At 38.5% G+C, this 16,966-nt stretch overlaps 1 protein-coding gene across 2 annotated transcripts in view; it reads right to left on the bottom strand.

Moving 5' to 3' along the window:
- LOC132118172 (sterile alpha motif domain-containing protein 11-like) overlaps positions 1 to 15,257 on the bottom strand; it is a 60,021-nt gene extending 44,764 nt beyond the window's left edge. The window contains exons 1-2 of one of the 2 annotated variants that reach the window (XM_059527808.1): positions 14,103 to 15,257; positions 12,598 to 12,689 (exon numbers count right to left, since the gene is read on the bottom strand). In XM_059527808.1, the coding sequence (XP_059383791.1) occupies positions 12,598 to 12,689; positions 14,103 to 14,559 (549 nt within the window). In that variant the 5' untranslated portion in view covers positions 14,560 to 15,257. The remainder of the gene's footprint in view (positions 1 to 12,597; positions 12,690 to 14,102) is intronic. The other variant, XM_059527807.1, reaches the window with a different exon arrangement.
- Positions 15,258 to 16,966: the final 1,709 nt, after the last annotated feature.

Genomic DNA, 16,966 nt, shown 5'->3' with positions numbered 1-16,966 from the left:
ATGGACTGCAGCTTTAAGGAATCCAAGATCCATTATTTCATAAAGTTTGAAAACCCCTGATTTAATAATCTAGGATAAATTAAACAATGGTGTTAGGTTTGAGGAATCACCCCTTGTGGGCTGTGACCTTGCAGCCTTTTGGTTCATAAGCAATGAATCTAATAAAAACACTATACCAGCCTCACAATTCACATTCACATGACAATCTAAAGTTAAAGTATTCTAAATTACTATAAATTCCAGCAAATTGTCATTTTAGTTTCTCCTGCTGTCATATGACCTACACAGATCAGCCTCACAGGTCACATACATTTAATGCAGCTGCATCTGAGTCATGAATCTCATAAATGATGAATCATGAATCACAGGTCACAAATCATGAGGAAGTAATGACCTAACATAAGCTGAACTCCAAACAGCAAAACTCAGTCAGGAAGAGAGCCGTGCAGAGGGAAAGACCATTGATCCACAAGACCAGTGATGGAGGATGGGTGAGTGAACGAGACGTGATAGTGATTCCTTCTCTTCCTCTTTCCCTCTATCCACATCAGACATCTAAAGACAGCGAAGGATGAAGGGGATGAGAGGCCCTCAGGGTTTAGTGTGTGAAGCTGAGCGACCTTTAATGTGACCTGAAGGGGTCAGTGCAGATTTCTGTTCCTCTATCTCTATCCATGAGTGAACAGAGAGGGAGATAGAGCAGATTTGACGGGAAAAAGAGAAGATTAAAAAAAGTGAAGAGAAAAAGTGATGAAACCGATTGCAAAAATGGTATGGAATAGATGGGTACACTCACTGCATCACCTCATAATCATCAAATAAGAAGATGTACACAGTTTTTGCCATGTGACCATATATTTACTCAGTGTCATGCTGCTTGCGACTGAAAGATCCACATGGGGAAAGTGGTGGAAGCTTATGTAAAAACACATTATATAGTCTAAAAACGTATGCAACTGTTTGTTTGTTTGTTGTGTCTGATTCAGTAAAAAAAACATGCATATTTTATTTTAAATAGTAAATGAAACACTTCACAAAATGGTAAACTACTATTATGAAATACTATTATGAGCATTACAACAAAATTATGAAAATTCGACATTTAAATACTATGAATATTATATCTTTTTATATTATTTTATGCATAATTTTGTGCATTATTAGATAGATAGATAATTTATTGTCCCTTAACGGGAAATTTGTTCTCACAGATTATCATACACCACACGTAACTAGCAAAAAAAAAAAAAAACTAAATAAAAAAAAAATTATACTTCTTTTTTTTTTTTTGATTTACGGTCAAATGTAACTCCCAATTTAAATCAATTTATTTCTTGAAATGACAACGCTTTACCCCCAAATTGGGGTAATTTGTGATACTGCATCACCCTTATAAGTCTCCTATCTATGGCTATATCGTATAGATACTTTCTTTCAGTTCATAGCAGAAAATGTAAAAGCAGCAAAGCTTATCTCCCCTATAGCTGTGTTCAGAGATCCAGAGGATTGGATACAGCTTTGAAAAACTTCAACTGAAAAGTTTGTTTGTGTGAATGGGTCGTGTAAGTATGTGTGTGTGTGTGTGTGTGTGTGAGTGTGTGAGCATGCTTGTATCTCGGTCTCTGTCAAACTTTGCCGAGCCCTGCAGCTATCCTTCCTCCACACCCAAAGCTTGCATGCGCACATACACATATGCAGAGCATCCCACAGGAGCCGAGGCGTGAGTGGCAGGCCGGGGCAGGAGGTGGAGAGACTAGCCAAGAGGCAAACAGGTGCAGCCCCTCTGGATTCTCTCAAGTGGCATACATTAAAACGAGGAGGGAAAAAGACGAAAAAGACGAAAACATCCCTGAGGATGGGCAGACTGAACACAGCAGAGCGACTGTTATTTTTATTTTTTTGCAAAGGAAGCAGTTTATTTTCTATATATCTCCTATTTTAACATAGCAAATTTATTTAGTTTGATTAAAATTGAGTTTAATTTTAGTTTTAAGTATTTAGTTTGAGCACAGCATCAAGTAACAGATTCATTTAAACATCCAAGTTATTTATACTGAGATTAATCTTGTATAAAACTCATGAAAAATGATATCAACACAAAACCGTGAACACACAAACAAACACTTCATTTTTCGTGACATTATGTTCGTGCGTTTTGGAGATGTTAACAGCCACTGGAAGCCACGTATGAAGTGCGCTGGCACTAGTGATGCTTTATCTGATAAAGTTAGCGTTAAAAGATTACTGTCACCCACATGGCCTCAGTGGAGACAGGCTTCCACACACACACACACACACACACACATACACACACACACACTTCCCTGCCCCCATTCCTCCTCTCCAACCCCCACCCTTCTCAACGTCCTCCCGGAAAGCCCCCGTCCTGCCCCCTCGCTTTATTCGGAGTAACTGACGCAGAACCGGGGGCGGCTGCACACTATTTCCGGTAACACTTCCGCACAGAGGGAGTCAGGGAGGGTGCTTCAAAACAAAAACATAAAAAACCTGGGCTTCGATTCCCGCCTACATGAACACCCTCACACATTCACACACATTCACACCCTCACACACACTCTGTCACTCAGGCATGGAAAAATATTGAATATGAATTTCCTCTAAGCAGCATTTCTATGAATAAGCCCGCCCACAGTTAATGTCTGCCCTTCAATGAGACGAGATAAATATACATTTGTACAAAACACACACACACATAAATATAAAACCACACATGTAAACTCAAAGTGAGTAATCAGCTTGGTGGGGTTTCTGTCTTAAGTCCCATAAAACTCATGAGCTGAGAGACTTTGAAATTATGAGAGATGTTCTCACTGTCTCCTCATAGACAAGACCTCACAAGAAATCAGCAGAATTACAGCACAGTAAGGCTGCCCTTTGATAAGCCGTAACAAGTCAGGAAAAAACTTTCCTCAAAGTTATATTGGGCTGTAACAAGCAAGGACTGTTTAAAAAAGACACACACAGTGACCTCTGGGTGAAGATGAAGGATATATGTTTCTGTTCAAAAGTTAGGGGTCAGTAAGTTTTTTAAAAACTTTTATCCAGCAATGATATATTAAAATGATCAAAAGTGACAGTTTAGATTACAAATGATTGCTATGTTAAAAAAGATGCTCTTTTGAACTTCATTTTCATCAAGAATGTATCGTGGTTTTCACAAAAAAATATTAAGGAGCACAACTATTTTCAACATTGATAATAATAAAACATGTTTCTTGAGCAACAAATCAGCATATTACAATGATTTCTGATAACTAGTGTGACACTGAGGACTGAAGTAAAAAGGCTGATAAATCAATGATAAATCAAGTTTGCCATCACAGGAATGGATTACATTTTAAAATGCATTAAAATAGAAAACTAAATTTGTAATGATATTAAAGTATTTCTGCTTTTTACGGTATTTTTGATCAAATAAAGTGACTTAAAAAAAAATCTTACAGATCCTAAACTTTTGAACGGTGGTTTAGCTTCTTCCTAAAGTACTTACTACAGTCAGTGCCATTGATAAAAAAATTTATGCACTTGAATATGGGAGACAGGAACACAAGTTAATGTGAAGAAATTTACATTAAAAAGTCTAAATGTGACCGTAATAATGTACTAGAGCCAACTGTAAAGTTACTAAATAATACAAATATTTTTTATTAAACATTATTTTCTATGAACACTAAAAAACACAGTCACTTTCCAGTACACTAAGTCTAATAGTTGGTCTCTAAGGTAATAAGCAATGATATGGTAAACAGGTGTTTCACGTCATAGCTGTTACCATATCATGCATTTTAAGCTAGAACGCTGTAGGGACTATAATCAGCAAGCGGGACCGGTTCTATCCGGTGTATAATCTGCATAAAATGTGTTTCAGTCTACTTCTGAAGGCATCCTTACATTTTTTATTGTTGGCTCAGACAGTAAGGATGATATGGAAAAGCCGAGAGACGTTTTCTTGGCGCTGTATCTTCTGAAAGGTGTGCTGGCCTTCTGCTAAGACACACACACACACACACACACAAACACACACATTTGCACACAGCAGTAGCAGCTCATGACATTCCTGCAGCTGTGGCGCGCTCCCCCAGCACTGTCCCCGGGGGACGAATGCCTAATGAGTCACGCGTCTGTCTGCTCTAACCTCTGTGTGTGTGTGTGTGTGTGTGTGTGTGTGTGTGTGTGTGTGTGTGTGCCGCATACACGCTGAGCGTAAGTGTGGAGGCAGGACCCTGGGCAGACTTGGTACAAGCTGGGGGTGGGGGCCTGTGGGTTGGTGTGGGAGGGTTTAATGTGCTTACAATTGGAAATGATAAATACTTTATGTGCACATGTCTTCTTGCCACAAATTTGCCATAGAGGTCAGTTACATCCACGTGATGGGATCTATTAAACTTTTTCACATATACAGCTGGCAAACAACTTCCTTTCACCAAACCAAATTATAAAAGTGTTCAAAACTACAGTTTTGTTTTGTTGCCACAGTGCTACAGTAGTTATGGAAGTAAGTTATATGGTAAGTAAGAGAGAGCTGAAGGGCAGTGTGATTCCCATCCGCACCCAGAACAACCCCCCGCCAACCTCCCCCTGACCCATAGGGTAAGCAGGCTGTGTCAGCCCAGTGAAGCGTCTCCCGGTGCGGGGAGGTCAGTGGCAGTCCAGCCATGCATGCAAAGATTTGTCTGCCTGTGTTTGGATCCCCCCTCCCTTCAAAAAAGACAGCCACAGGAGACCTTTTATAGATAGGTACTGACTCCAAAACACTCCCAAGGGTCCAAAATATAGAAGCTGGAACTCAGAATGTATGAATGAAAACTGGAAAAGTGATATGTATAGGCCACATTTAAGATACTAATTCGTAAGTGTTATTTTGTATAAAGTGTTTTTTTTTTTTTTCATTATTAAATATTTATGCACTACTTTTCAAATGTTTGGGGTCGGTAAGGTGTTAGTAAAATCCAATTTTCTATTCATATATTATATCATATACATTATATATTCACATATTTTAAAACAATTTATTCCTGTGATAGCAAAGATGATCTGCTGTCACGATCATTTAGTAATCATTCTAAAATGCTGATTTGGGTCTCAAAAAACATTTCTTATTATTATCAACATTATAAACAGTTGAGGGCCTTAATTTTTGGGGGGAAACTGTGATACATTTTTCCACAAGATTCTTTGATGAATAGGACAGAATTCAAAATCAGCATTTATTTGAAACGTTTTGACATTTTTTGAAACTTTATTAACATCGTAAAATGTCAGTTTTGATCAATTTAATGCAGTGCGAAGTTAATATAAGTAACTTGCATTTTAGACATAATATTGTTTTGTCCATTTTTTGATAAACTACCTAAAACGGAAAACGAAGCCAAAGCAGGATCAACTGAGCAGCACAGAGACTGAAAGTTAATCCAGAATGCAGAAAACACAAAAAAGCTAAATATATAGGCCTACGCTTTTGAAATGCTGATCAGATTTGAGGACAGTGTAAAAGGAGCTTATAAGAATTAAATAAAATGTATATATTTATTTATGTTACTTAGATAATTAAAATAATTACATTTAATAAAACATAATTCTAGTAATTCTCTTTTTTATTTTTTTATTTTTTATTTTTAGGTTTTATATAAAGTATAGCATGACACTGTACTTTTTGTGCGAAAATTATGTTACAAACTGTATCTGAACAGTTGAGAGAAGAACTGGGTCAGCTGTATGTAAAAACTGACATTTGGGAGGAGTGCGTCCATATATAGCCGCAGTGGCTTTGTAATGATCAGCTGTATGAGCTGATATATAAGCCCTGTACCTTTCCCCACCAACACCCACACAGACACACCCAGCTCTGATACCAGTACACACACACACACACACTGTCATCCCTCACCTGCCTGTGAACCTTTCCTGCACTGTCTTCCTGTAACCAACTCCTGCAACTTCAGTGATAACATTTCCTGATTAATCTTCATATGATCTGAAAAATATGTGGCAGTTTAAGATGTGCACACACAAAATTACTGAAAGTAACGTCTCACCTGTTTATCACTGGGGAAGATGTATCTGTGCTTCAAAATACTCTGTGGCAGCACAATCACCATTTGAAGCAAAAGCGTCTAACAGAATTAACAGAAAAAGCCTGTTGTGAGTTTGGTGCGGTTTTCTAGTGGGCTCTAATTTGCTTTAATTCATGAATACAACACACTGCAGAGACTGCCTGGCTGCTCGCTGCTGTCCTAAGGAGGGATCCTGCCGTTGCCATAGCAGCATAGCCTCGGCTCCATGTGAGGGATACAAACACACCGCTACACGAACGCTCATACGCCGCACAGACACGCGCACACATCGAGTCTAACCCCCCACAGTGACGGAGCTGTTGTGAGACTGTGTGGCGTCAGCCCCCATTCCAGCCCATACCCAGCCCTCTAGCAACACTCTGCCAAATGTGTGTTAGTCTACGCTAACAAACCTCACCTAATACCACACGCTTTACAGCCAAAATATCACTGTCTAATTATGCTGCCGTTAACGCAGTTCTAGTGAATTTGAATCGCATAATCGATACTTCAATTACTTTTGTAAACAATCCGTTTTAACCACGTCATCCCACAAAAGAGTGGAAGATCTGAAATAAAAGTATGATACCTCATTACAGGGAAAATTCACCTAAAAATTACATTCGGTCATTATTTACTCACTGTGATGTCGTTCCAAACCTGTATGGCTTCAGTTCTTCTGTGGAAGGCAACAGAAGATATTCTGAGAAATGTCTTAGTGTTTTTTGTCCATACAGTGTATGGCAATGGTACGCAAGTGTTTGATTACAAACATTTCCTTAAAACATCTTCTTTTATGGTTCACAGAAGAAAGTCAGTCATACTGGTTTGGTATGACATGGGGGTGAGTAAATGATGACAGAATTTTCATTTTTGTGTAAATCATACCTTTATAGTGAGCATGAAATGAAAATTCACTTTTGTACATGTTCGTATGTGTATGTCGTCATTTAGCCCACTTAGACTCTGTCCCTTTCCTTCAATCAACTGCAAAGTAGGGGTGGGTGATATGACCAAAATCTTATATCATGGTATGAGTCATTTTACTTGACAGTAAAAATATAAATCATAATATAGTTATTGCCCACCTCTACTGCAGTCACATTCATTTTTGAAGGCAATGTCCACTTCTTAAAATCCAGTTAACGATATTGTGTACAAGTTCAACGTATTATGAGTAATAAACTCATAATACATTGAACTTGTACACAATATCGAAGAAAAGATCCGTCGTCATATGCACTTCATTGTGACTTTAAGTCTTTTAGACTTTAAGTGACTTTAAAACTCCAAAGAAATTCTATACACAAGTTTTGCAGAAAGGAAGATTATCCATAAATAACTTAAATTTCATTCCTTCACAGAAATATGTTTCTCTCATTTATAGCACTTTTTTTTTTATATGGTCACTATTGACAACTATTGCAATGAAAGAGCTGCAAGATCTTTAAAACTGTCTTTGCATTCCAGAGGAAAAATAACAGCATGCATGTTTGGAAAGACATGAGGGTGAGTAAATAAAGACATAATTTTCATTTTTGGTAGAACTATTCCATCCATGTTCAGTTTCTTCTTGCCTCCGAAGGCTGCGTACCAGCCGTGCAATGAATACATCAACAACTGTTGAGACTGTTCTCTTTAAAGGACCAACTCTAAGATGTTTAGACTGCGACATCACCATCTTCCATGTTTTTTTGACCAGCCTTGTTCCCAACCCCCCAGTGACAACTCTTTCTTGACCCGGGACACAGCGGGGGGAAGCCAAGATTCGTAGAGATATTTACGAGACAGAGCGGAGTGTAATTTCCTGCCAGCCTCCACTAGTTCCGCTGAAAAAAACAGAAGAAAGGAAGAACATTTCTCCTGGGAGACAACAGCCAGGCCGACTGAATGACTCTGACTCTTAAAGGAACAACAACATACAACCCGAATTCCGGAAAAGTTGGGACGTTTTTTAAATTTTAATAAAATGAAAACTAAAGGAATTTCAAATCACATGAGCCAATATTTTATTCACAATAGAACATAGATAACGTAGCAAAAGTTTAAACTGAGAAATTTTACACTTTTATCCACTTAATTAGCTCATTTAAAATGTAATGCCTGCTACAGGTCTCAAAAAAGTTGGCACGGGGGCAACAAATGGCTAAAAAAGCAAGCAGTTTTGAAAAGATTCAGCTGGGAGAACATCTAGTGATTAATTAAGTTAATTGATATCAGGTCTGTAACATGATTAGCTATAAAAGCTTTGTCTTAGAGAAGCAGAGTCTCTCAGAAGTAAAGATGGGCAGAGGCTCTCCAATCTGTGAAAGACTGCGTAAAAAAATTGTGGAAAACTTTAAAAACAATGTTCCTCAACGTCAAATTGCAAAGGCTTTGCAAATCTCATCATCTACAGTGCATAACATCATCAAAAGATTCAGAGAAACTGGAGAAATCTCTGTGCGTAAGGGACAAGGCCGGAGACCTTTATTGGATGCCCGTGGTCTTCGGGCTCTCAGACGACACTGCATCACTCATCGGCATGATTGTGTCAATGACATTACTAAATGGGCCCAGGAATACTTTCAGAAACCACTGTCGGTAAACACAATCCGCCGTGCCATAAGCAGATGCCAACTAAAGCTCTATCATGCAAAAAGGAAGCCATATGTGAACATGGTCCAGAAGCGCCGTCGTGTCCTGTGGGCCAAGGCTCATTTAAAATGGACTATTTCAAAGTGGAATAGTGTTTTATGGTCAGACGAGTCCAAATTTGACATTCTTGTTGGAAATCACGGACGCCGTGTCCTCCGGGCTAAAAAGGAGGGAGACCTTCCAGCATGTTATCAGCGTTCAGTTCAAAAGCCAGCATCTCTGATGGTATGGGGGTGCATAAGTGCATACGGTATGGGCAGCTTGCATGTTTTGGAAGGCTCTGTGAATGCTGAAAGGTATATAAAGGTTTTAGAGCAACATATGCTTCCCTCCAAACAACGTCTATTTCAGGGAAGGCCTTGTTTATTTCAGCAGGACAATGCAAAACCACATACTGCAGCTATAACAACAGCATGGCTTCGTCGTAGAAGAGTCCGGGTGCTAACCTGGCCTGCCTGCAGTCCAGATCTTTCACCTATAGAGAACATTTGGCGCATCATTAAACGAAAAATACGTCAAAGACGACCACGAACTCTTCAGCAGCTGGAAATCTATATAAGGCAAGAATGGGACCAAATTCCAACAGCAAAACTCCAGCAACTCATAGCCTCAATGCCCAGACGTCTTCAAACTGTTTTGAAAAGAAAAGGAGATGCTACACCATGGTAAACATGCCCCGTCCCAACTATTTTGAGACCTGTAGCAGAAATCAAAATTGAAATGAGCTCATTTTGTGCATAAAATTGTAAACTTTCTCAGTTTAAACATTTGCTATGTTATCTATGTTCTATTGTGAATAAAATATTGGCTCATGTGATTTGAAAGTCTTTTAGTTTTCATTTTATTAAAATTTAAAAAACGACCCAACTTTTTCGGAATTCGGGTTATACAATCATTCATCTGTCCACACAGAAACACGCAAACAATGGTTCTGTGTCATCAAGCACACTTCATTAGGACAAATCTACATATAATTTATTAGCAGTAAGACAATAAACCACAACAGCTTAAAGGTCCAAAAGTCACATATCGCACCTAAAGCAAGGTGTTATGATGAACTTATAACCTTGAAAGGAAAACCTTTCACCTCCGGTATGGCTGCAGAGGGTTGAAAAAAAAATGCAGTTACTGAGTATTTAGAGTAATGAATGGAACTGTGTTTACATTGGTCAAAAAACAATATAAGAAGAAAATTGTTATGTATTCATTTGCATAAAGCATGATAGAACCTGTTGTTTTGTACATGTTCGTGTTTTTACATTTATTCTTGCAAGATTTGTGGATGCTAATTCATAAAAGCTACACTCAAACAAAAGCAGAATATGAGAGTCACATTCCTACTAAATACAGTAGCTACATACACAGTTATTTTATTGAAGTGACTGATACACACAAAATCTCTCGGACTCTCCATTTTCAGGGATCACAACCGAATTAAGAGTGAGTTAATGTCATTGCATCACTGACATGCATAGCATGAGGCATGCACTTCACAAGACTTTTGTGTTAACTTAATATACAACTGTCAATTTCAAATGCTAAAGAAGAAGCAATAAGTTTATGGTTTGTTGTTCACACTCTTCCTGTAACTCCTCCTGCAAACTAATTATTGTACCAACTTGTTGAAATGAAAAAACAACATCAGTAAAATAAGATATAAGGCCAACCTTGAAGAAGTATTCAAACTACTGCTAGAAAGTATGAACAAGTTCTTGACAAACTTTGAGCACAGTCAAAGGGAAAGTGTGTGTACATTAAGTGAGTGAACAAGTAATACCGAGGTGTTAATTATATTCTCAAGATTTAATATTTTTTCACACAGAAGCATTAACGTGTGAAGATTTATATAGTGTGAAAGTGAGTGCTTTTCAGAGAAAGTGTGTATGTACTATCAGTGTTTATCTGGTTGTAGAGTTACAGGAGTCATTATGCCCACTTTCTACTATCCCAACTATGAGTAGATCACAATTTTTGCTGCACCAAACTGAATTTGGAGCCACTACAGAAAATTCTCCAATTCCATCTGGTACCACTAGTGGTGCTAAACTTGCAAATTTCACTTTTAAGAGATAAACCAAAGGAAGGCAATAGACAAAACTCCTTCAAAAAGCATCAAAACGCAGTAGCATAGAGGGGAATGAGTGAACATGAAACAAATGACCAGCTTCAACCATAAATGAACAAACTACAATCCAGGATATTACTCAAGCCGAATACAAAAGTTGGCCGCCAAATTTAAAAATAAGTGACAGTTGATAAACACATATACGGCATACTTAAAAAAACACAACAATCATTTCACCAAGTAGTCAGATCAGAAATGCTGCAGATGATGTCACAGCACTTAAAAGAAACTGTAACCGTTTCACAGTAAACGATCAAACTTCAAAAGAACTTTACGTGTGATTTGAAATAATCAGATGGAAGCTGGTTAAACCAATTAAAGCAAGACAATTTCAGTCAGGGTTTGATTCATCTGAACACTATCAGATGATACGGCACCACAGAACCCTTTCACTTCAGGAATGATAAGACAAGATTCAGACAGAGCTAGTGACGAGCCTCCTCCACTTCATCTTCAAAATCAGCCTCCATGAGATTCTAACGCCCTCAGTGTGAGGTAATATAAGGGCCCCAAACAACTAAGCCATTAAGTTTTTATCTCCTCTGGCTCTGGCTCAGGCCCTCCTCAGTAGTTTACCTGCATCACTCAAACACCTCCAGCTTATCTGAAGCGCCTTCGCTTTGCGTGCCGCTGCCTCAGTAATCACCGGTAGCTACGTTCAGTAGCCCAGTAAGCTTCTTACGCCCTTCCCCTCCAGATTAACCGTTAGAGGCGGCAACAGATGTGCTCAGTTCAGATAAAAACACAGCACCTGTGTGGACAAATACTGCAGGCAACCAACCGCTAGCCAGCTTGCGGCACGCACACACACATGCTCACACACAATGCACAAAGTTGATTGTTCTAACAGAGGTGGGCGATATTACAGAGTGAGAATAAAAAGATATGATAGTCCATACATCAGCTAGTAATATTACTGATTAACTTCAGGATATGATCACAATCTGTGGCATTGCCATGTCACAGCAAAAAAATCTGCAAAAATGCCCTCTAGAGAGATGAATCTTTCAACTTCTCCCAATTTCTTTCTGACCTTCACGGACACTGAACTAGTTTTGTCGTCTACATGATCGATGAAGCGTCCTGGAAAAGTGAAAATAAGGAGCGTGTGGTGCATTTTGCTCGTACATCTGCTACAGAAAGTCTGTGACCTTACATAGCAGCTCAGAGTCCAACAAACCAAAACAATCAATTCCAACCATTTCACATTTCCTTGTACTTGGTCTTTATTTACTTTCTGGGAACCAACCGTGACAGCACTAACAGCAAGTCACTGTCCTTCTTAACATCTCTAATTCAATTCAGAGAAAAATGCATCAAACCGTGTAATTCACCACCAGTGGCTTGTCATCCTCTGCTTAACTTTTCAATGAACCTTCCTTATGCTTTACATGCAGGACAACTTCAACATATGACAACAATGCACAAACTTGGTCTTCCCGTAATCAAAAAATTACAATTTTGCTATCATTTAGTCTATATTTTTAGATCTTAGGCACAGTCTCAGTCACCATTGACTTTCACTAAATGGAAAAATGAAACAATGAAAGTGAATGGTGACTGAGTCACTAACATCTCCTTTCGAAAGGTAGAAAGTCACACAGATTTATAACAACATGCGGCTGATCACATAACAGATTTTTCATTTTCTGAGTAAACTATCCATTTAAAGTGATATATAAAGAACACATTGTCAGTATATTTAAAATACACATTTAATTCAAAATAAGTAAAATGGACCAATTTGAGTTGCAAACTTACCACAGGAGATGAAATTCTGCAGCCAGGGCAGTCACAGATTGGAGGATGTACTTGTAAGATTCCTTTGGACATAAGTGTCTTCAGACTTTTTCCTAAAAAAATTAAAACAGTCGTTAACCTTTTAGATTCCTGTAAATGTATATGCACACATGGAGTACAAAGCAAACTAGCATTCAAATACAGAATTTGTTTCACGTTAGCATCATGCATCAAAATCAGCTTTTAAAAGAGTCATTCAAAAATGGACCTGCATCTGATGACTCCAACGAAACTGTACCTAATGCATCCCTTCAGTGACTACTGTACTTTAACAACTCCTGCAGTCATCCACCCATCTGTCAAACTCATCCATGGGACACTGTCACCGTGCAACAAAAGTGTCTTAAAAGGACATTCATTTTATTTATAGTAAGTGACCAAGAGTAATACCCAGAGTGCACATGTACAAAATTAGTCTTAACCAAAATAAACTGTTGTCCGAAAGAAGACTTGAAACCTCTGGAAATAAACTCAAGTAAACTGTATAAAATTCTTTAGATGAGCTTGTAAATCAGCACAAAGTTATTACTCATACAGTAACTTGTCAAAATATTGCATTTTCCTCACTTTAAATCTTCATAAACACAAGCTGCTTCATATGATAATGTGCCACTGTATCTTATCCTGATGTACTGCACTTTAAAAACAACTCCATAGAGACATGTACATCACTACCTGAACATTATATTAAATATAAATCCATTTTTAAAACTGTACTGATTTATTAATATTAGCAACCTTCTAAAGACGAAACTTTCATTCAAATGCAGTCTTAAAATTGGTCAAGTGAAAATCAGTGACAATCTGCAGATATAGGTTTGTTGTACTTATCGACCATTAACTGATCAAGAAAATCGAGATAAAAACTCTGATAAGTCCTAAACTGAATAGAAATGACAAATGGACACGAACTGAAAGGATGGGAATAAAAATGTTATTACGACACAGTGATAAAAACACGAGCCAAAACCATTTAGTAAGCAGATATCTCACTAAAGAGTTACCAAATATAATACAGCATCAAATTTGATGTTTTCGACCTCATAAAAGTGTACCGGTTAAAATCTTTGTAAACACAAGTTGCTTAATCCATAACTGCTTGATAATGTGCCACGGTGTCACAATCCTGCTCTACTCCACTTCATTACAAAAACAACTTCAGGTAGAAGTGAAATTCAGCCAGAAAAGTTTTCAATTCAAGAAAAAAATATTTTCCTTATTTTAATATCTGTACAGTCCACGTGCGTAAAAACGACTTTTCACCTTTTCCCCAACAGTGCGAATCCAAAGACGTTCGACTCAATGCACAGTGAGCTCTTCTCAATACACTAAAGTCAATGCTCTACAGCAACTCGTATTTTTATCGCTAAAAAGAGCAGTTCTGTTAATTCACGAACACGACGGAGACTAAACCAACCCTTATTTCAAAGGCAATATTCACTCGGCTGCTCGCGACACTCACTTACCTTTGTGCCTGATGCTCCGTTTCCAGTCTTTGGCTGTCTCTCTTCCACTCACGAACTGGAACTCGTTTGGAGTGAGCCACTCAGCCCGGTATTTGATGGAGGGCCCTTTGCTGCCCTGGCACAGTTTGTTAATGTACAGTAGTGCTTTGTTTTCCCCGCATTCCACTTCGATACAAGGCTCCCCGTTGTCGAAAAACGGCTGAAAGTCCGGGATAGACGAGAAGCTCTCCAGCATGAAGTCGTCCGAGTGGTGGTGGAGGTGCTGCTGATGCAGAGCGGCGTCGCGAAAGCCCAAGTACGCGCGCTGGTGATGGGCGAAAATGTGATCGTACGGCGGCGGATGAGGGGTCACCACGGGGATAGCGGTGGCATTTAAAGGGGCCAGGTATTCGGGTCGGTTAAAGGCGGCTAATGCCATGTCTTCTCCATCCAGTCTCTCCTTTTTGATGGCAGGCATGTTACCCGAAGCGCAGCGCCGGTAACGAGTGATTAGCAGTTCATGCGTCCCAACTTGTGCCCCTCTTCGTGGAGTTCCAGGCGCACCGGTGTGTTTACGCACGACTCCCGCGTCGCTGGCTGACAGCAGAGCGCGTAAGTTCAGCCATTCAGCACTTCACTCTTCTCCTCAGTGCGCTGCTCGCGTGACGGGTCTCCCCGCGCTCCTGCCCACCACATCTAATCGGTCTAATGCCTGACATCTCCGCCAGATATTAACGCTGAGCGTGCTTTAATGGTTGTTTATCACGCGTTTCCTTTAAAATAATCACTATGGCAACTTCGCGGTGTTTATTTCCTCCGTCAACTCCAGTGCTAAGTTTATTTCTGTCCAGAAAGTAATGAGGACAGCATAGGACTAAGATATTTTAACACATAACAAAGCGTGTGTTTATGTAGTGTAGATCATGTAAAAGTTCAGTAGTACATGCACAGTGGATAGTGAGCCAGATTGGCTCGGAGCATTTTCATATCCGACGAGAATAGAAAAAAATATGCTATCTATGTGCGAATTTTCGATTGCAAATGATGCCTGGCGTTAATGGGACTTTGGGTTTTTTTTCTCTCTGTCTCTGTCGCTTTTCGCTCGTTCGTTCTTTAACCCCTAATACGTCGCTGAAGTCACGCTTTAGTTCACAGACCCATACCAAACAAGATTTGCACTCTCCGCCGCTTCTCAAACTTGGCCCATTTAAACAGCGGAGGCAGCGCGAGCGCGAGCGAACTCGAGGGGTCCGCGACGGACGAGGTTGCGTCACTGTTTCCAGTCACTGCAAAGAGTTCACAGAAATCATTTGATTTAGGCTTTATTTTCCGTTCTCTTACTGCTATGTGGTTACTTTTATTCAGTTAAGGTGTTTTTTTAGCAAAAGATTTGTTGATTATAAATACAAGTTTGCAAGTTTATTACAAATCTTTTGAAATAATTATAATAAAAAATACAGCTATCACTGTAAGTTATATGTAACCTACAATGTAAAATAAAAAAATAAATAACTTATTCTTTTTTTCTTACATTTTTTTTCTTCTTTTTTATTTTAATACTTTTTCAGATTTTTTGATAGCATGTTTTTGGTTTACAGTATGTTGCAGTACATGTTATTTTCTGTTTACTGAGTGCATTTCAGTCTTCTTTGTTAGCTCATGTTGTGTTTTTTTTAATTACATTTAGTTTTTTATTGGAACAAGTTGCAAGAAAGGTCCATTTTGATTCTTTAGTTTCATATCATTTTGCACATAATGTGATCATGTGGCCTAGTTGTAAAATAATGGAAGCTGTAGTTGCCAGAACTTTACAGTAAAATCATTCATAAGTTAGATTAGTACAGGATTGCTGTAAAATGTACTGATGGAACATTCACTGTATGTTTATTATAATGTAAACAAAATTAACAGTGCCGTTGAAAACAATTGAATGTTTTGGCTGCAACAGCCTTTTAATGATCATTTTATAATTTAATAATCCTCTAGTCTGTCAAACATAATGAAAACATTTTGATGTTATGCAATATATATAAAAAATAAAAGGAAAAATCCTACCCTTATTGGTAAACAACATTGCAAAAGCAATTATACTACTTTATTTATTGTAAACAAATCAGATGAAACTGACCGTGCTATTTACATACAACATCACCATTCCTTCAGAAATTTAAAACAAGGCTTACCGTTCCTTTTTTTCTTTTCGTTAATGTTTTTTATTCGCACTTTAACCTTATCAATATAAGACGTAATCTATGTATAATCAAAGATGATCAGATGATTCTCCAGGTGTTGTTGAATACTGTACCAGAGGTAATGTAGCTAATGGTTTCATAATTTCAATACAATTTCTATATTGAAGTGACTTAATATTTTTACGGCAAAGATCATCATTATTGTTGCTTTTGTTGAATTTGCTCAGTCTCATAGAAACTGTTCACTTTGCAACTTTGTGAGTCTTAAACCTTCTGGATCATTTCAATCTAGAAATCAAAAACTGCCCCCGCGAAGACATATCACAAGAAAACTGGAAACAACCTAAAGGTCAAAGGTTCTCAGAGACCTCAGGAGATCCCTGAAACCTCAAGTGTGATGATCCCCCGCGGGGATACCCTGCCCCCGCACCCCTACTCTCTTCTACATTATAATCACTGGTGAGTCATAAAGGACTCTATTTATGAAGGAGGGGTTCCCCTAAATTTACAGATGACAACGTAGCGTTTAACCCACGGTTTGGTTCAGGACGGCTTCCCCTGAACTTTCAGCCCCCACATTATCGACAGTTCAGCAGAACAAGTCCTGTGGCATCCTCTTGCTCATCAAAATGAAAGTGCCACCCACTCACATGGTTTCATATTTCACAACATGCATGCTGAAGAAATTTCTCT

The sequence above is a fragment of the Carassius carassius genome, chromosome 37 (genome assembly GCF_963082965.1).
Source record: "Carassius carassius chromosome 37, fCarCar2.1, whole genome shotgun sequence".
Taxonomy (NCBI): Eukaryota; Metazoa; Chordata; class Actinopteri; order Cypriniformes; family Cyprinidae; genus Carassius; species Carassius carassius.
The sequence above is the reverse complement of the archived record's forward strand: the minus strand, read 5'-3'. Positions and strand labels throughout refer to the sequence as shown.